The 21,016-nt window shown below is 45.9% G+C and overlaps 1 protein-coding gene and 1 long non-coding RNA gene across 14 annotated transcripts in view; both read right to left on the reverse strand.

Annotated features, from left to right (window-relative positions):
- Nucleotides 1–3,834: 3,834 nt before the first annotated feature.
- Nucleotides 3,835–21,016, reverse strand: part of LOC128413724 (disks large homolog 5-like) — a 117,255-nt gene continuing 100,073 nt past the window's right edge. For 7 of the 12 annotated variants that reach the window (XM_053388103.1, XM_053388101.1, XM_053388105.1 and 4 more), the window contains one exon: nt 16,005–17,757. In XM_053388103.1, the coding sequence (XP_053244078.1) occupies nt 17,654–17,757 (104 nt within the window). In that variant the 3' untranslated portion in view covers nt 16,005–17,653. Of the gene's footprint in view, nt 4,248–16,004; nt 17,758–18,023; nt 18,284–21,016 lie in introns of those variants that run through there. The other 5 variants (XR_008330415.1, XR_008330414.1, XM_053388102.1 and 2 more) reach the window with 4 other exon arrangements.
- LOC128413733 (uncharacterized) lies at nt 9,043–13,201 on the reverse strand. 2 transcript variants are annotated; one of them, XR_008330417.1, is made up of 3 exons: nt 13,177–13,201; nt 9,903–10,079; nt 9,043–9,153 (listed from the first exon to the last, which is right to left on the reverse strand). It is a non-coding gene; the product is annotated as an uncharacterized LOC128413733 (long non-coding RNA). The 2 variants fall into 2 exon arrangements; XR_008330416.1 differs by lacking the exon at nt 13,177–13,201 and adding an exon at nt 11,881–11,976.

Here is a 21,016-nt window from a genome sequence, read left to right on the forward strand (position 1 = left end):
AAAACATGGAGAAAGGTAACAGTAAATTAGTAAAGGTAAAGGGACCCCTGACCATTAGGTCCAGTCGTGGCCGACTCTGGGGTTGCGACGCTCATCTCGATTTATTGGCCGAGGGAGCCAGCATACAGCTTCCGGGCCATGTGGCCAGCATGACTAAGCCGCTTCTGGTGAACCAGAGCAGAGCATGGAAATGCCATTTACCTTCCCGCCGGAGCGGTACCTATTTATCTACTTGCTCTTTGACGTGCTTCCGAACTGCTAGGTTGGCAGGAGCAGGGACTGAGCAACGGGAGCTCACCCCATTGCGCGGATTCGAACCGCCGACCTTCTGGTCGGCAAGTCCTAGGCTCTGTGGTTTTACCCACAGCGCCACCCGCGTCCCCAACAGAAAATTAGAAAGGACCAAAAGAAGGGAAGGAAAGAAGATGAATCTCCCTATCCCTTGCAGTTTACATGGAACTAAGGCTGCAGTTCCCAAGGACTGAGCTGCATGTGACATTCAAAAGCACTTGCTCTCCTAAGCAGATGCCTTCAAGAATGAAGCCTCTGAACTCACTGGGACCCATTTCCCTGTCAACACGCAAAGGCTCCAGATACACGGCTGCAATCGGAACACACAGTTTATTTGTAAGTTTCCCTGAAATGAGTTGCCAACCATGAACCCTCGCCTTCCCCCCACTCCACGGCCATTCGCAGCTCCCAGAGGAAGGCACCTGCTAGACACGCGAGTGTGACCCGCCCTAGGCAACGTGTGAAGCGGCCCTCAAGCGGGAGAACCCGGGAAAGAAGAGAAACTGTTACCTTCTCCTTGCCCCCACAGTGGCAGGTACTTGAGGGTCCTCCAGAGCAGGAGAAGAAAAAGGGGACCATGGACGAGGCCAGGAAGGCCCACCACATGCGCTGCCCGCGGGCGCAGGGGACCTCCATGGTCCTGGGGATGATGGCCGAGGAGGAGTCCGAGGAGTATCTCCTGGAGCCGCCTCCGCCACTGGCCATGGCTAAGAGCTCCCGCTGCTGCTCCGGCCAGCGCCCTCGGCCAAGCCCAGGCCCAGCCATAGCGCTGCTCTTGGGCGGGGAGGCGCGCAAGCCGAGCCTCAGCGCACGTCCAGGCAGGCGGCCGCCGCTCCAGTCAGAGGCTGCCCCTTCCCCCTCACGACGCCCGCCACCGAGGGGAGAAGGCGGGCGGGATTCCGCCCTTGGTCGCCTCACGATTTGCGCGCCAAGGCGGAGAGCGACCCCTCGTCAGTCTCTCCGGCAAGTCCAGCCCCTTCCTCTCTGCTCGGCTTCGGCTCCCCTCCCGGCTGGCTCCTGCCTGGTCTCGGGGCTCTCCAGGCTCCCCCTCGCCTCCTCCCAAGCGGCCCTGCGCGCTTCTCCGAGGCTGCCTCGAGCAGATGGAGGCGAGCGAGCGAGAGAGAGAGCCACGCGCTTGACAGGGAGCTGCGGGAGGAGCCGAAGGGCGGGCAGGCGGCCCACGTGACCTGCCGCCTCAACAAGTAACAAGTCCTTCTGGCGTCACAGAGAGAGAGAGAGAGAGAGAGAGAGAGCAGCGCCTTAGGTTTGGAGGCGGCGGCGCGATCCTGGCACTTGCTGAATGGCGTGACGCGCTGGCTGTCCCTCTCTTCTACCGCTCGCTTATACGGTTGGAGTCCCAATCCAGCGATGTTTTCCCAGCCGCTCTCTTTTTCTCAGCGGATCTCAGTGACTTGCACGCCTAATGGTCGGGCCGGGGAGGAAGGACCCCAAAAGGCAAGAAGGAAAGGCGGCAGAGCAGAGATCGGCCTCCCTTCACCCCCGCCCGGCTCGCCTCTTTTGCATGCCATTCTCTCTCTCTGTCTCTGTTTTCCTTCGTGCTCCATCGGAGGAGTAAGGAGACATAGCGAGCACCCCCGAGAGGGACACGATCCCCGCTGATTAAAGGCTGCTCTTGAAACCCAGCGTTTGGTTGGAATGGTTGGCGTTGTTGTTGTTTTTTATCACGGCTCAGATCTGAAAGCAATCTTCGGCTGCGGGCAGGGAAGGAGGCCGTGGGGTCTGGGGAAATGAACGAAAGCATTGCAGTAGCAAACATAGGAATAGACGCTTGCCCAGGATTTTGTGAAGCCTGCCTCCCCGTGGCTGAAAGTGGGGATGTCCCCGCAAGTGGGTTTTGGTGGTCCAATGAAGCCTTTGCATGGTCCAAAATTTGTATACCCCACCCCATGGCTTTGCCATTTTAAGACTTCTCTTAACTTGGGGTAATTGTTTTCTTTTTCAGCCTTACACACATTAGCTTGAGAAAAGCTTATAAAGCACTCCCATTTCCAAACTGGGCGTTGGAAGGTCATGGGTTAGGACTCCAAATCTGCAGGGCTGAGGTAGTAGAATTTTTACCTTTTGCCTAATGCCTCTTACACTGGAAAGAAAAAGGACCATCTACCAAGCCCAATTTCCATCAGGCAGATGTTTACCACTGATACTCAAAATGGATTATTTTGTTAAATGGGAAGGGCACAAAGAGTGGTATGCCAAGCTAGCATCTTTCAAATCCAATGGTATCAAAACTTAAGCAAGCTTTCCTCTGAATTTTCTTTTGGAGTCATTATGCTTCACAGGTAATTGCAACTGTATCAACAAAATGCGATTTTGGATCTCACTGTAAAATAACCATTACAAATGTCTGTGAATTTGTTTTAATTCTGTAACCTGGTTGATAGTAGTAAACTGAACAACGGAGTCAGAGAGGGATTTATGCAACACTTCCATACAAGTCAAGTTATAGAAATTGACCTTTATTTTAACACAATACTCAGTTTCTTTAACTTTTTTTGTTTTCATATAGTGACTTTTTTTAGTTCAGAATATATATTGTAACAAAAATTAAAAAACAAAACAAAACAGACACACATCATACAATTATACATACTAAAGCTAATTTTGGTCATCTGTCTCTTTAAAAATCCCTTGCCCTTCCCTGTGGAACCAACTGCCATAACAGTCATCAACAGTTATAAGGCTGAAGCCACCTCTGCTTCAGAGCATCTGACGAAGTGTGTATTACACACGAAAGCTCATACCTTGAAAGCTTATATTTAGTTGATCTTTAAGGTGCCACTGGAATTATTAAAAAAGATTTTTTCATCTTTCATCTTATTTATTATGACTACATTTATCGACAGTGGGAAAACTAACAAGTTACAGGACCACACTAGAGGTTGTCAGATCCCTATAACAGAGACTGCAATTCTAATTAAATAAAAATCCCTATGGCTATTACACACCAAAAGAACAAAGCTTGAGCAATGTAAGCTTCCAATTACATAGACTACCTAAATGTGATAAAATAAAGCAGTCTCTAGGCACAGCTATTAACCCTTATGATCTACTGCTTAATGTAGGCCCAGCAACCCAAAATTATTATTCTGAATACACAATGAGCACAGTTTGATCAGATACACCATGACATTTAAATATTAACCCATGCATAAAAGAAGCCAATAACTTTTTTGAACAGACAAAGGAGTTTATGAGATACAAACAGTGGCCTCACCCATTTATCGGAAGAGTGCTTCTCCCCCCTGGATTCACTTCCCAAATGGGTACCTAGAAGAAAACCCATTCACAATCCACGCAACTGATTGTTCTTGAAGGTAGAACAGCTGTTATGGAAGGACAGAACCACACTTCATGAAAAAGTCATGCTCACTCAGCTGAGTAGGAACTCAACACTGTTTCGTTTGGTTTTCTTCGTATCAGAAGCAGAGGAGAAATAAGCAGGGGGTTACTGGGGAAGGGGAAGCTGAACAGGTTGCTTGTTTTTAAAAAATTCAAGTAAACATGAACCACCAAATACTTGGGATGGGGGGGGGGGAGGAGAGGTTTTTGTAAACGTATCCTAAAGGGTTTCTCTCTCACTCACTTTGCAGCATCAGAGTCTTATGAAAAAGAAATTCTGCATTCATTCATTTGTATAGAAACAAATGTACAAGAATTCTGCCAGCGAAAGGCCTACCGCCTTCCACAGATGCCTCAAAGATGTTGTCCGCAACGACCTCCAAGTTGTACCAACCATACAGGCAGCTAAGGGTGGACCAAACAACACCCACCGCAAGCAACTGTTTTATGTACGAATCTGTTGCAGCGTTTCAGTCACTTCGCTCCATATGTCTATAGAGGGCCGGCTGGAATCCACAGGATCTTGTTTTGTTCTTGATCAACTGTTGTCATGATCTGAGTGCAAATGATCGAAAGAGGGCCTCCCTGGACAATCCCTGTGAAAAGAAGGGTCACACACACCAATCAATCAGCATGACTGTTTACCGGAGGGAGCTGAATTTGCACTAGCGCCAAGAAATTGAAAAACACTGAAGCAACTAAAAGGAAGGGGGATTAATACCCACCTGCAGAGAACCAGGCAGTCAGTTGGGCTTTGTTTGGTTTCTCACCTGTTGTCACATCAGTTCAAAAAAGTGGCCTGCTTCTTTGGCAACAGGAACAACAACCAGATTTAACATGGACACTGGCACAAGAGCCTGCAATAAATCTAGATGCCAACTTTGCTGTCACATACACCCGGACAAGATCATTATTGGCCCCAATAACATCAAACATACCATCTCAGGCCTGTTTAATTGTTCATCTTCCAACATTATATATGCTATCAAATGCCAACAGTGCCCTTCAGCTCTCTATATTGGACAAACAGAACAAACTTTACGCCAAAGGATAAATGGGCATAAATTTGACATCAGGAATCATAAAAGAGAGAAACCAATAGGAGAACACTTCAGTCTCCCAGGACATTCTTTACAAGATCGTAATGTAGCTGTCTTATTGCAAAAGAATTTTAGAAATACACTTGAAAGAGAATTTCCTGAATTGCAACTCATTACCTAACTAAAAACTATGGAGAGACCTGGTCTGAATACAGATATTGGATTCATGTCCCATTATACATACTAAAGCTAATTTTGGTCATCTACCCCTTTAAAAATCCCTTGCCCTTCCCTGTGGAACCAACTGCCATAACAGTCATCAACAGTTATAAGGTTGAAGCCACCTCTGCTTCAGAGCATCTGATGAAGTGTGTATTACATACAAAAGCTCACACCTTGAAAGCTTATATTTAGTTGATCTTTAAGGTGCCACTGGAATTATTAAAAAAGATTTTTTCATTTTTCATCTTGTTATTTATTATGACTATGACATATCAACACGGCTATCCACTTGAAAATGTTTGTGAATTTGTTTAAATTCTGTAACCTGGTTGATAGTAGTAAACTGAACAATGGAGTCAGAAAGGTAATTATGCAACACTCCCATACAAGTCAAGTTATAGAAATTGACCTTTATTTAACAACTTTTTTTTCTTTTCATACAAAGTGACTTTTTTAGTTTAAGAAAATCCATGTTGCAACAGTATCAGTCTGTTTCAATCACACTGCTGAAGTCCAACTCTGGCCTCCCTCTTTAAAAAAAACATATGTTGTCCCTCATCTTATTTTAACTAAGAATTAATCAATAGCCTTTCTACATTTCTTCGTCTCTTTCTCTTTCTCTCTTGTATTTTGATCTATAAAATAGTATCTGCAAAACAGAGGTTTAAATTTCCAACCAAATTTTGGCTTTGAACAACTGTGCAAGTAGAATCCCTTTTTTTTAATTAATGCAAATAGAAAGCAAATACAAAAAAAAAGGAAAGGGAAAAAATAGAAGAAAGAAAACCTTTATACATAAAGAAATGTTAGGAACAGTCATCGCAAATATTATTATTAATAATAAATCTTTATTGTGGTCCAAAGACCCGTAACATAGATTCAGAATAAAATACAGATTCATACAGACAACCCCCTGGGAGAGGAAGACCGAGACGATATTTATTTAGTCTTGAGTATGATGATCTTTGATATGTATGACTACTGAAAGAAACTTTGCCATGGCCACTGTATTACACTTGTTGTCCAGAAGATACTTAGTATAGTAGGCTTCAGATTTACCCGGCCAATTTGCCACTTGGGGTTTAATCAACAGATCCCTAGCTTGCTCATATTGTCTGCAATGCAGTAGGATATGCCTCATACAATCGACGTCCTGAGAGCATACACAGAGCCTATTCTGATAAGGGATGCCTCTCAGTCTGCCATTTAGCACTTCTGATGGAAATACATTTAATCTGGCTTTGGTAAAAAGACGCCGATAAGTTGGTACAGACAGATTTCTAAGATATGCAAATATCTGAAAATCGTACCTGTAATGAATTCCTACTGCTATCGGGCCACAGATAACATGAGATTGAGATCGGAGGTCACTGTGATATGTCCCAGAGCCTTTGCCTCAGAGATTCAAGGGCAAATTATACCCTAGATGGTACAAGAGAGAAGGTGGTACAGTGGTACCTCTGGATGCAAATGGGATCCATTCCAGAGCCCCGTTCGCATCCTGAGTAGAACGCCACCCGCATCTGCGCGTACGCGGGTCGCCACTTCTGCGCATGACGTCATTTTGAGCGTCTGCACATGCATGAGCGGTGAAACCCGGAAGTAACACATTCTGTTACTTCCGGGTCGCTGCGGAGCGAAACCTGAAAACACTCAACCTGAAGCATATTTAACCGAGGTATGACTGTATTCCAATCAAGTGGTTTTCTGACCATAGTTTTCATCTATGAGCTGATAAACTCTCGTTGTTTAGGTGCGGAAGTAACCCCTTCCCTAGGCCAAAGACTGAGATCTTAAGCCAGTACAGTCATACCTCGGATTAAATATGCATCAGTTTGAGCATTTTCAGGTTATGCTCCGTGGCGACCCAGAAGTTACGGAACGCGTTACTTCCAGGTTTTGCCGCTTGCACAGACGCTCAAAATGATGGCATGCGCAGAGAATCGCGACCCACGTACGCGTTGCGTTCGCTTCAGGTTGTGAAAGGGGCTCCGGAACGGATCCCATTCGCATCCAGAAGTACCACTGTATCTCCGGGAAGAAGAATCCCTTTTTTTTTAACTAATGCAAATAGAAAGCAAAAAAAAAATAAAAAATGGAAGGGGAAAAACAGAAGAAAGAAAACCTATGTACATAATGAAATGTTAGGAACAGTCATCACAAATATAGTCCTACTTAAATGATACTTGAACAATAAAGTTACAGTACCTACAAAACATGACATGCAATTTCTTTACGAAGGAAAAAGATAAACACATGGTTGGGAAATGGTGTCAGAAGTGCAAAAAGAAACACAGAATGGAATTTGGTACAGTCAGAAGATACATATTGTAACAAAAATTAAAAAACAAAACAGACACACTACATTTATCGACAGTGGCAAAACTAACAAGTTACAGGACCACACTAGAGGTTGTCAGATCCCTATAACAGAGACTGCAATTCTAATTAAATAAAAATCCCTATGGCTATTACACACCAAAAGAACAAAGCTTGAGCAATGTAAGCTTCCAATTACATAGACTACCTAAATGTGACAAAATAAAGACTGGGGTAGGGGAACCTGAATAGGTTGCTTGCAGCATCACAGTCTTATGAAAAAGGAATCCACAGGACCTTGTTTTGTTCTTCATCAACTGTTATCATGATCTGAGTGCAAATGATCAAAAGAGGGCCTCCCTGGACATTCCCTGTGAAAAGAAGGATCACACACACCAATCAATCAGCATGATTGTTTATTGGGGGGGGGGCTGAATTTGCACTAGCGCCAAGAAATCAAAACATACTGAAGAAACAAAAAGGGGGATTATTAACCCCCTTCTTAGTGGTGATGATGTTCCACCCTTTCTCCTAAGAGCTCAAGGTGGTCATATGTAGGACACCCTCCCTTATCCTCACAACAACCTGCAGAGAACCAGGCATGTCAGTTGGGCTTTGTTTGGTTTCTCACCTGTTGTCACTTATCAGTTCAAAAAGTGGCCTGCCTCTTTGGCAACAGGAACTGATGCTGCGAAAGGAGGGAGTGTAATAGCGCTCTCCCCTTAGCCCCTCTTCCTAACCCTCTCAATTAAAAAATAAATAAATCAGGGTCTGGTTTGTTTTTAATTTAGGGGTCACCTTTCTTTGTGCCTGTGTTGTATTTATTAAGGGGGTATGCATGGGTGTTCTACCTGGTGCTTTGGGGAGGGGCTTTTCTCATCCCATTACTGTGGGTTGTTTTTCTGCAAAAGGGTTATGTTGTGGTGCCCATGACAGTTTCCTACGATTTACAAATGTGACCCTGGGGCCCACCAAAGGTGGGAGGGTGCCCTCTTCCAAACATTGACAAAAATCTACTGCCTAGAATGCAGAACTCTCCATTCATGCAGTAATTCCCAAGAAAGAAATAATATAAATATATATATTACCCCTATTGGAGCCAGTCTTGGGGTATTTGGGTGTCCATGGTATTTTTACACCTTCTTTTTGATACTTTATGGTGATGGAAGAAGCCGCTTTAAAATACAAAAGGAAAAACAGTCAGGCTTCATAAGAAAGGGGGGGGACTCCTTTAGGCCCTGAATTTCACAAGAAATCTGCAAGATTTCTGCTGTAAGCAATATAGAGTGGTCCTCTGGAACACGCATTAGGGGAACTGGGGTGTGTGGGTGAGGGGGGATTGGTGGGGGAGGGTGGCTGAGGGAGGGGGATCCTACCTTCACGCAGGGAAGGCTGGGGGCAAAGGGGAGGCCTGTCTGCCGAGCGCTGACCTGCTGCTCCCAGAGCCACGTGCGGGCAAAATGAGGTGCTGCCACTGTCCTGCGCGCTCTGCTGTCGGGGGGCAGCAGACACTTTTTGGAGGGGGGGGTCAAGGCCCGAAGGGGGTGCGCGGGACAGCAAGTGGCCTTGACAGGCCTCTCCAGAGACCCGGAAAGTCAGCTTATGTGAAGAAAATGAGAGTAGGCCGAATAGATTCGGCCTTGCCTTGCCTTTGCCCCACCCCCAACCCAGCTGGCCAATCGGGTTTCTTAGATTTCCAAATGTGATCCCGGGCCCACCAAAGGTGGGAGGGTTCCCTGTTCTAAACATTGACAAAAATCTACTACCTAGATTGCAGAACTCTCCATTCATGCAGTAATTCCCAAGAAAGAAATAATATAAATATATATATTACCCCTCTTGGAGCCAGTCTTGGGGTATTTGGGTGTCCATGGTATTTTTACACCTTCTTTTTGATACTTTATGGTGATGGAAGAACCTGCTTTAAAATACAAAAGGAAAAACAGTCAGGCTTCATAAGAAAGGGGGGGGGAGTCCTTTAGGCCCTGAATTTCACAAGAGACCTGCAGGATTTCTGCTGTAAGCAATATAGAGTGGTCCTCTGGAACACACGTTATTATTACAGAGAAAAATCAAACTGCATCCCCTGGTAGTTATATCAATCACAAGGACATATTTTTTTAAAAAAACTCAAAAGTAGTATATGGGTAAGGTGTGCGGCACCATTGTCCCCTCCCTGCTATCCTTCTCCTGAATGCTTTCCTCCTCAAGCACAATATTTACTCCCACAAGCACAATATTAAGAGACATTGCTCTGTTTTGTCTTTGGCAGTTCTAAACAAAGATGTAAACTCACTGAGACAAGGAATCATGTGCACTGGGCGTGTGATACAACATGGGGAGTACATGGGGCCTGACACTGTCCTTACAAGGGCTGCACAAACCCAATGATTCACTCCTGTGTCTCATAGGAGGCTGGTACATGAACTAACTTGGGAGAATTCTAGAAATCTGCATGACAGCACTGCAGCAGCATTCCTGGAAGTTGAAATGAGGATTATTCCTGGGCCTCTGAAAGGCTGTCTCTGAGTGGCCAAAGAAAGAGAACAGAGTCTGAATCAAAGGCTTGCAGCAACAGCTGGAGAGAAAGCAGAATATTTTCTTCCTAAATTGCACAGACGACAGAAGGAAAGAAATGGCCTGCACTGTCCAATCCGAAATGCCACTTACCAAGTCTTATCATTGAAGGCCGTGGTGGTGGATTCTGATGTGGACCTTGCTGTTTGTGTTATTAGAATCACTTCTCTTGGGAGGGATGGAAATGGCTTCCATTTTGGGGGGCTGAGACGAATATCTCAATGCTCCTAAGCCCATCTTAGGAGTCAGAGGCCTCTTGAAAGCGGACTTCTGTTGTTAAGGCAAGAAGAAAAAATAAAGGGGATTGTGGTCAGAGAGAAATCTTCTAAAGCAAGCGCTTATGCCAAATATCTTATATTAACCACCGATAACCCTAGAGAAAGCACCCATTGAAAGAATGGAGTGCATTATTGTACCTATGGGGAAAGTTCAGAATCACACACACTTTCAACTCAAAGTGAAGAGAAAGATGCTCTTCACTTGCTGGTGTGTCTTCCCTTCATGCAGGGAAAACTGGGGTCTGTGGCTGAGGGGGGCGGGATCCTAGCTTCATGTAGGGGAACTGGGGTGTGTGGCTGAGGGGGGACTGGTGGGGGAGGGTGGTTGAGGGCGGGGGATCCTACCTTCACGCAGGGAAGGCTGGGGGCAAAGGGGAGGCCTGTCTGCCGAGCGCCCAGGGCGGCGCTGAGCTGCTGCTCCCAGAGCCACGTGCGGGCAAAATGAAGCGCTGCCACTGTCCTGCGCGCTCTGCTGTCGGGGGGCAGCAGACGCTTTTTGGAGGGGGGGTCAAGGCCCGAAGGGGGTGCGCGGGACAGCAAGTGGCCTTGACAGGCCTCTCCAGGGGCCCGGAAAGTCAGCCTATGTGAAGAAAATGAGAGTAGGCTGAATAGATTCGGCCTTGCCTTGCCTTTGCCCCACCCCCAACCCAGCTGGCCAATCGGGTTTCTTAGATTTCCAAATGTGATCCCGGGCCCACCAAAGGTGGGAGGGTTCCCTGTTCTAAACACTGACAAAAATCTACTACCTAGATTGCAGAACTCTCCATTCATGCAGTAATTCCCAAGAAAGAAATAATATAAATATATATATTACCCCTATTGGAGCCAGTCTTGGGGTATTTGGGTATCCATGGTATTTTTACACCTTTTTGATACTTTATGGTGATGGAAGAACCTGCTTTAAAATACAAAAGGAAAAACAGTCAGGCTTCATAAGAAAGGGGGGGGGGAGTCCTTTAGGCCCTGAATTTCACAAGAGACCTGCAAGATTTCTGCTGTAAGCAATATAGAGTGGTCCTCTGGAACACACGTTATTATTACAGAGAAAAATCAAACTGCATCCTCTGGTAGTTATATCAATCACAAGGACATATTTTTTTTAAAAACTCAAAAGCGGTGATAACCCTAGAGAAAGCACCCATTGAAAGAATGGAGTGCATTCTTGTACCTCTGGGCAAAGTTCAGAATCACACACACTTTCAACTCAAAGTGAAGAGAAAGATGCTCTTCACTTGCTGGTGTGTCTTCCCTTCATGCAGGGAAGACTGGGGTGTGTGGCTGAGGGGGGCGGGATCCTAGCTTCATGTAGGGAAGGCTGGGGGCAAAGGCGAGGCCTGTCTGCCGAGCGCCCAGGGCAGCACTGAGCTGCTGCTCCCAGAGCCTCTCCTTTGAAAGTGGGTGCTCTCTCTTGCTGTCTCTGCCAGTGAGCTGATTGATGCTGGAAGCACACCTTCAAAGAGGGTCGCTATAATTGCCCATGAGCTGCCCCATGACACACACCCCCACCTTTGAACTCTGACAGGTGTCAGTCGCCTGACATCTTTAGGACATTGTGTGATTGACAGGGGGTGGCCCTGCCTTCTTGTCAAAGCTGGCCAATGGCAGGCTGGGGACCAAGCGATCCAATTTGTTGGGCAGATCCAAGTCCCCCACCCCTGTTCTATAGAATATAATGAAAACAAGCTAATCTCAGTTTTTAAAAGGTTTTAGTTGTTGTTGTTGTTTTAAAGAGGCATGACAAATGGGCATGTAAAACAAGTAGCACTTAAAATATAAAAAGGAGGGCAGCTCACCTGAAGGTCTGGTTTCTGAACCAGCCTTTCTACTTAACTGAGTGGAGGTCTGTTCTGCAGGTTGTGCAGGTGGATGGAGACCATGCACACACCATGGATCAGGTTCCTGCTGTGACTCCTCATCAAAGAAATGCACAGATTTCTCTCTCTCTGAACGCTTTGCTGTAGCTTTGGTGACACTGCGCCTCAAACTGGGACAAAGACCCATTTTCAGCAGAAAACTTCACCCTATGTTCTGTACCAGTATGGGTGAATACATTCACAGCTGATCCTTCATTCCTGGAATCCAGCAAATGAACAAAACAAAGCTTAGACTGCAGTCCTAGACACAAGGACCTGGGATATTCTCTCTCTCTAGTTAATTCAGATTGTTCTCTGCAATACAGTGACTGAACAACACAAACCCATTTATTATTTCTAGAGTGACCTTGACCTAGCTGAAATCCATATATCATGTGAACTCAGCGCCATTAAAACTGGTTCACAAGGGACATTGTTCTTTTACTTGATGGGCATCCCAGCCCTACTCAGCCCAGTGTTTCCTCAAACTTGGGTCTTCAACTGTTGTTGGACTACAACTCCCATCATCCCTAGCTGGCAGGACCAGTGGCGCCCCAAGTTTGAGAAATGCGGATCTAGTCATTTGAAACTGTCATCTCCAGGCAAACTGCCCACCAACGGTATTATTAATTCTATAACAGCACCTACAGCTATTAGCACTGGTCTTAACACTGTATCAGAGGTACACGGAGCCCACCAACATGTGGTTGCCTACAAAAAGGACTTGTCCTTTGGATTGGTTCTGGACTAATTGGTTTTGCAGTTCTTGGTTTTTTTTATGTTTATGTGATTTTTATTTATCTGACCTCTTTCATTCCCCGACCATTTGATTTCCTTAGATCGCAAGCCTGTTTGGGACAGAACTATTACAAATTTATGGGGTGGGGTGGGGAGAACTGCTGAAAGTTATCTTGAGTCCATAGGACAGAATAAATTAAATTAATTAAGAATGAAGCCTCTGAACTCACTGGGACTCATTTCCCTGTCCACACGCAAAGGCTCCAGATACACGGCTGCAATCGGAACACACAGTTTATTTGTAAGTTTCCCTGAAATGAGTTGCCAACCATGAACGGGACATTCTGCAGGTGTCCAACCCTCGCCTTCCCCCCACTCCACGGCCATTCGCAGCTCCCAGAGGAAGGCACCTGCTAGACACGCGAGTGTGACCCGCCCTAGGCAACGTGTGAAGCGGCCCTCAAGCGGGAGAACCCGGGAAAGAAGAGAAACTGTTACCTTCTCCTTGCCCCCACAGTGGCAGGTACTTGAGGGTCCTCCAGAGCAGGAGAAGAAAAAGGGGACCATGGACGAGGCCAGGAAGGCCCACCACATGCGCTGCCCGCGGGCGCAGGGGACCTCCATGGTCCTGGGGATGATGGCCGAGGAGGAGTCCGAGGAGTATCTCCTGGAGCCGCCTCCGCCACTGGCCATGGCTAAGAGCTCCCGCTGCTGCTCCGGCCAGCGCCTTCGGCCAAGCCCAGGCCCAGCCATAGCGCTGCTCTTGGGCGGGGAGGCGCGCAAGCCGAGCCTCAGCGCACGTCCAGGCAGGCGGACGCCGCCGCTCCAGTCAGAGGCTGCCCCTTCCCCCTCACGACGCCCGCCACCGAGGGGAGAAGGCGGGCGGGATTCCTCCCTTGGTCGCCTCACGATTTGCGCGCCAAGGCGGAGAGCGACCCCTCGTCAGTCTCTCCGGCAAGTCCAGCCCCTTCCTCTCTGCTCGGCTTCGGCTCCCCTCCCGGCTGGCTCCTGCCTGGTCTCGGGGCTCTCCAGGCTCCCCCTCGCCTCCTCCCAAGCGGCCCTGCGCGCTTCTCCGAGGCTGCCTCGAGCAGATGGAGGCGAGCGAGCGAGAGAGAGAGCCACGCGCTTGACAGGGAGCTGCGGGAGGAGCCGAAGGGCGGGCAGGCGGCCCACGTGACCTGCCGCCTCAACAAGTAACAAGTCCTTCTGGCGTCACAGAGAGAGAGAGAGAGCAGCGCCTTAGGCTTGGAGGCGGCGGCGCGATCCTGGCACTTGCTGAATGGCGTGACGCGCTGGCTGTCCCTCTCTTCTCTCGCTCGCCTTTACTCCTCGCTTAGACTTGCACGCCTCCGGGGAGGAAGGACCCCAAATGGCAAGAAGGAAAGGCGGCAGAGCAGAGATCGGTCTCCCTTCACCCCCGCCCGGCTCGCCTCTTTTGCATGCCATTCTCTCTCTCTCTCTCTCTCTCTCTCTCTCTCTCTCTCTCTCTCTCTCTTTTTCTGTTTTCCTTCGTTCTCCATCGGAGGAGTAAGGAGACATAGCGAGCACCCCCGAGAGGGACACGATCCCCGCCGATTCAAGGCTGCTCTTGAAACCCAGCCGGGATGGTTAGCCACCATTGTTGTTGTTCTTTATAACGGCTCAGATCTCAAAGCAATCTTTGGCTGGGGGCAGGGAAGGAGGCCGTGGGGTCAGGGGAAATGAACGAGAGCAGCGAGCCGGATCTTGGGCCAGGGTGGAGTTGCACAAACAGCTGCTTCGCGATGCGAGAAGGGAGGCGTGTTTTGTTTTGTGCGGGCTTTTGTAGAATGGTGGCTTTATGCAGGCGCTATCAACATAGGACGAAGAGGAGGGCATGTCTGTCAGTGCACAGCCGGACTCGGAGGGGTTTATCGCTGGAGAGGGAAACAGTAACATGCTTTGCAGTAACAAGCATAGGAATAGACGCTTGCCCAGGATTTTTGAAGCCTGCCTCCCCGTGGCTGAAAGTGGGGATGTCCCCGCAAGTGGGTTTTGGTGGTCCTGGCCAGGAAGTAAGAATGGAAGGCTCACAGTATAAAGCAGGATTCTTTGTACCTTAACAGGCAGCGCCTTCTAGGAAGCGATGAAGACTCGCAGTGCCAATTCCTTTGGTCTTCTAGATGTGCAATAGCCTTTCTTGCATCAAATGGAGAGCTGGAGCTAACCCCTTTCCCTCCCAGTTCCATCATGCACTAGCAGAATAGTGCACTAGCTACGGACGCCCAGGCCAGGAGAAGTAATGGCATAAATCACCCACCTGAATAGCAAAAGATACATATAAACAACCATTTTCATCTTTATGTGCCCCAAACTGTGGAGAAATGAATTAATCCATCGAATGTATCAGAGAGCCTCCAGCTACAATCACTTTAACTAAACAATTATGCAACTCGCTCCAGTGTCCACCATGGTTCTGTCATTTTGTCAAGTCAAAATGTAGAATTAGAAAAACCACCTCATTCCTTGAGATAACCACATGCTCCATATAATAGTAGAAAATATTTCACTTAGCCTTATGTAGAGTTTATGGCCATTCTTCAGTGAGCTCACCAAACCAAAATCATGCAGATTATTAATGAGGAAGAGGATGGAGACAGCTATTCAAATATATCAGTAGCTGAAGGAATGCTAGCTTACTTCATAAGACGTACATTCATAAGACATTGTTTCTCTCCCAAGACATCTGAAATCAGGTCCAATGAAGCCTTTGCATGGTCCAAAATTTGTATCCCCCACCCCACCCCGTGGCTTTGCCATTTTAAGACTTCTTTTAACTTGGGGGAATTCTTTTATTTTTCAGCCTTACACACATTAGCTTGTGAAAAGCTTATAAAGCACTCCCATTTCCAAACTGGGCTTTGGAAGGTCATGGGTTAGGACTCCAAATCTGCAGGGCGGAGGTAGTAGAATTTTTACCTTTTGCCCAATGCCTCTTACACTGGAAAGAAAAAGGACCATCTACCAAGCCCAATTTCCGTCAGGCAGATGTTTACCACTGATACTCAAAATGGATTATTTTGTTAAATGGGAAGGGCACAAAGAGTGGTATGCCAAGCTAGCATCTTTTAAATTCAATGGTATCAAAACTGAAGCAAGCTTTGCTCTGAATTTTCTTTTGGAGTCATTATGCTTCATGGGTAATTACAACAAAATGCAATTTGGAATCTCACTGTAAAATGACCATTACAAATGTCTGTGAATTTGTTTTAATTCTGTAACCTTTTGCTTGGTGTTCATAGTATGGTTGATAGTAGTAAATTGAACAACAGAGTCAGACAGGGAATTATGCAACACTCCCATACAAGTCAAGTTATAGAAATTGACCTTTATTTAACACAACTTTTTTGTTTTCATACAAAGTGACTTTTTTTTTAGTTCAGAAAATCCATGTTGCAACAGTACCGGTCTGTTTCAATCGTACCGTTGAAGTCCAACTCTGGCCTCCCTCTTTAAAAAAAATATATGTTGTCCCTCAACTTATTAACAGTATTTTAACTAAGAATTTATCAATAGCCTTTCTACATTTTTCCTTCTCACTCTCTCTCTCTCCTGTATTTTGAATTATAAAATAGTATCTGCAAAACAGAGGTTTAAATTTCCAACCAAATTTTGTCTTTGAACAACTGTGCAAGAAGAATCCCTTTTTTTTTAATTAATGCAAAAAGAAAGCAAAAACTAAAAAAAAACGGAAGGGGAAAAATCAGAAGAAAGAAAACCTATGTACATAATGAAATGTTAGGAGCAGTCATCACAAATATAGTCCTACTTAAATGATACTTGAACAATAAAGTTACATTACCTACAAAACATGACATGCAATTCTTTACGAAGGAAAAAAAAGATAAACACACGGTTGGGAAATGAAGTCAGAAGTGCAAAAAGAAACGTAGAATGGAATTTGGTACAGTGAGAAGATACATATTGTAACAAAAAACAAATAAACAAAACAGACACACACTACATTTATCGACAGTGGGAAAACTAACAAGTTACAGGACCACACTAGAGGTTGTCAGATCCCTATAACAGAGACTGTAATTCTAATTAAATAAAAATCCCTATGGCTATTACACACCAAAAGAACAAAGCTTGAGAAATGTAAGCTTCCAATTACATAGACTACCTAAATGTGATAAAATAAAGCAGTCTCTAGGCACAGCTATTAACCCTTATGAATTACTGCTTAATGTAGGCCCAGCAACCCAAAATTATTATTCTGAATACACAATGAGCACGGTTTGATCAGATACACCATGACATTTAAATATTAACCCATGCATAAAAGAAGCCAATAACTTTTTTGAACAGACAAAGGAGTTTATGAGATACAAACAGTGGCCTCACCCATACATCGGAAGAGTGCTTCTCCCCCCTGGATTCACTCCCCAAATGGGTACCTAGAAGAAAACCCATTCACAATCCACGCAACTGATTGTTCTTGAAGGTAGAACAGCTGTTATGGAAGGACAGAACCACACTTCATGAAAAAGTCATGCTCACTCAGCTGAGTAGGAACTCGACACTTTCGTTTGGTTTTCTTCGTATCAGAAGCAGAGGAGAAATAAGCAGGGGGTAACTGGGGAAGGGGAAGCTGAACAGGTTGCTTGTTTTTAAAAAATTCAAGTAAACATGAACCACCAAATACTTGGGATGGGGGGGGGAAGAGGTTTTTGTAAACGTATCCTAAAGGGTTTCTCTCTCTCTCTCTTTGCAGCATCACAGTCTTATGAAAAAGAAATTCTGCATTCATTCATTTGTATAGGAACAAATGTAGAAGAATTCTGCAAGCGAAAGGCATACCACCTTCCACGGGTGCCTCAAAGATGTTGTCCGCGACGACTCCAAATTGTACCAACCATACAGGCAGCTAAGGGTGGACCAAACAACACCCACCGCAAGCAACTGTTTTATGTACGAATCTGTGGCAGAGTTTCAGTCACTTCACTGCATATGTCTATAGAGGGCCGGCTGGAATCCACAGGACCTTGTTTTGTTCTTGATCAACTGTTGTCATGATCTGAGTGCAAACGATTGAAAGAGGGCCTCCCTGGACAATCCCTGTGAAAAGAAGGGTCACACACACCAATCAATCAGCATGACTGTTTACTGGGGGGGGGGGCTGAATTTGCACTAGCGCCAAGAAATAAAAACACACTGAAGCAACAAAAAGGAAGGGGGATTAATACCCCCCCTTTTTGGTGGGGATGATGTTCCACCCTTTCTCCTAAGAGCTCAAGGTGGTCATATGTAGGGCACCCTCCCTTATCCTCACAACCACCTGCAGAGAACCAGGCATGTCAGTTGGGCTTTGTTTGGTTTCTCACCTGTTGTCACTTATCAGTTCAAAAAGTGGCCTGCCTCTTTGGCAACAGGAACAACAACCCTGCCTGTTTCCTTATAAGCATCTCCACCACCAGGTGTATGAACTAGACCTCGATGTGCCCCAGGAATCAGGATAATGAAGGGAGGTGCATATACAGAGTGTGCTTCTCTATGTGTTCTCACTGTATGGACTTTGGGTGTTGATGGTGGAATTTGTAGGACCCAACTCTTGGCATCTTTAATGGCATTCAGGTGTGCTCAACTATGGTTCTCAAAGGATAGAGACAAAGAGTGAAGCAGAGACACACAGAGAGACATTTAAGGTGTAGATTTTTCAGGAGACTGAAACTGCGTGTTGTTCCTTTCAGGGGAATAGTTTGAGAGTGACACAGGGAGAGGCCTAAGATAAGGAGGCATCTCTTTTTGTAACCCCCATTGAGCTTTGGGAAAGGAGAAAGGAACTGGGCTTTCTGGCTTTCACTTTTCTTTACCGTTTGTGGAAGCAGAGTTCTTTTAGTGGTTAGCAAAAGAAATCAGTGTTGAAGCAGCCAAGCTTCTGAGAACCTTCATTCCTGCTAAGAAAGCCTTTGCTGTTGCAATACAGCTAACAAAAACATGGCAAGAGGAGAAAGCAGCCAGGCCACACAAGTATGATCTTCTAAGACAACTGTTTTGTTACTGAGCCCTCCAAAAGCTATTTTCAGAGGCATCAGGTGACAAAGTTTACATATTAAATCTAAATATGGTTAGAGGGACCCCTGTTATAGCATAATAAACCTCCATGGCTGAACAGAAGGCTAAGTTTAGTAGCAAGGCAGAAATATACAAAGAGATGATGACCGTAGCAACAAGCCACTATTTACTAATATAAGAAGATGGCCGTTTATGGGTTTTGTTAATAAAACAGGCATGACTGGTTAATAATAATAATAGTAATAATAATAAAAGAACTTATTCAGGCTTATTCAAGGGATCAAGTTAACAGAAAATACAACACACTGGTGCTCACTTAGAGCCCATTAAATGCTTTTTAGGGACATCCAAGTTGGATTTGCAAGGCAAAGCACAAGGGCAAATTGCCAGGAATTTCCTACCACCCCACTCTGGGGGTTTCAGAGTTAAACAGTTAAAACTGCATTTATGATCAAAGCCTGTCATAGTTGCTTTGTTGTTCTACCACAGCAGTATCAGTGGAGAAAAATACCAACACAGCAAGAGTCTATCATAAGGATATGTTGGCCTATTGCAAAGCCTCCTTCTCAAGCAAAGTGTTGCAGGGTTCTCCAATCCAATTATCTTCTTGTTGTTGTTGTTGTTTAGTCGTGTCCGACTCTTTGTGACCCTATGGACCAGAGCACACCAGGCACTCCTGTCTTCCACTGCCTCCCACAGTTTGGTCAAACTCATGCTGGTAGCTACGAGAACACTGTCCAACCATCTTGTCCTCTGTCATCCCCTTCTTGTGCCCTCCATCTTTCCCAACATCAGGGTCTTTTCCAGGGAGTCTTCTCTTCTCATGAGGTGGCCAAAGTATTGGAGCCTCAGCTTCATGATCTGTCCTTCCAGTGAGCACTCAGGGCTGATTTCCTTAAGAATGGGTAGGTTTGATCTTCTGGCAGTCCATGGGACTCTCAAGAGTCTCCTCCAGCACCATAACCAATTATCTTGCTGCACTCCAAAAAACCTGACTATTTAGCATGTCTCCACTGCACAAATCCCACTGATTCCCAAGGCTGGGAGGGAACATGTCATTGAGACTCCCTAGTAGAATGCCACAGTGGATCTGCATGCATAAATTAAGTTCCCTGTTTCTCCCTCAGTTTATCTCTAATTCTACCAGGAAATGGACCTTTCTGTACTTCTTGAGGCAAGGAGGGCAGCTAGCCCTTGGGGCTAAGAGAGTAGCCACCATCCCTAAAACTTGGAGTAGGAGGGGAATTCCCCTCAAACCTCCAGAAGCATGTCAATAGACAGCAGTAAAGCACGGGGGGTGACCGATCATGGAGTGATGGGCAAACCCAAAATGGAACTGCCTCCAGGGAATAAAATAAAATAAAATCATACTTATTGGTTGATTTTGTCAACTGCAAAACTGTTTTGAGCTCTGGGAGGTGAAGTATTACTTTTGTGAGACCAACTGGAGTCCAGTGTCTATGGGTGTTCGTACGTCTCCTCAAAATTCTCATAAAATGGGACACCCAAGATGCCAAACTTGCTTATTTCCTCCTCCCAACCTCCCTCTCGAACCCTTTTCCTTTTGTGACCTGTTCTTTAAAGTTGTAAGCTTGAGGGCAGGGACTGCATTTTTTTTAAAAAAAATAGTGATTTGTACTGTGCTTATGAACCAACCACACAGTCCCAAGAAGTCATAGAAACCAGGATACAGACCAACAGACAGAATGTCTTCATTCTTCACACACAAACTAAAATGCTACTAGCCATTCTCCACAGTGTCTTCCGCAATTTGCTTGCAGTCCTTACTTGCTAATACAGTTGTACCTCGGAAGTCAAACGGAATCCGTTTCAGAAGTCCACTCGACTTCCAAAACATTCAGAAACCAAAGTGCGGCCTCTGATTGGCTGCAGGAAACTCCTGCAGCCAATCGGAAGCCCCATCAGACATTCGGCTTCCAAAAATAGTTTGCAAACCGGAACAGTCACTTCCGGGTGTGCAGCGTTTGGGAGCCAAAATGTTCAGGAACTAAGCTGCTTGAAAACAAAGGTACGACTGTATTGGAAAAGGGCCTTGCATTAAAATGTTGCACATGCTGTCCCTTGGACATAGTCAAGTGCCTAAGTGACTGAGCAGGGGCGGGCAGGTCCAGTTTGCAGCAGCAACCTATGTAGTTGGAAATAGCTATGGCACCATTCTCCCAACTGTAGCATCACTGCCGCTTACCTGGATCGGACTGGGCAGCTGCAAGCTCTGCCCCCCACTCCTCTCAGATGCTTCTGCCAGCTTTTAGTGCCCGACATTGCTGGGTTTCCTATCCCT

This window comes from Podarcis raffonei, chromosome 5, assembly GCF_027172205.1.
Source record: "Podarcis raffonei isolate rPodRaf1 chromosome 5, rPodRaf1.pri, whole genome shotgun sequence".
NCBI lineage: Eukaryota > Metazoa > Chordata > Lepidosauria > Squamata > Lacertidae > Podarcis > Podarcis raffonei.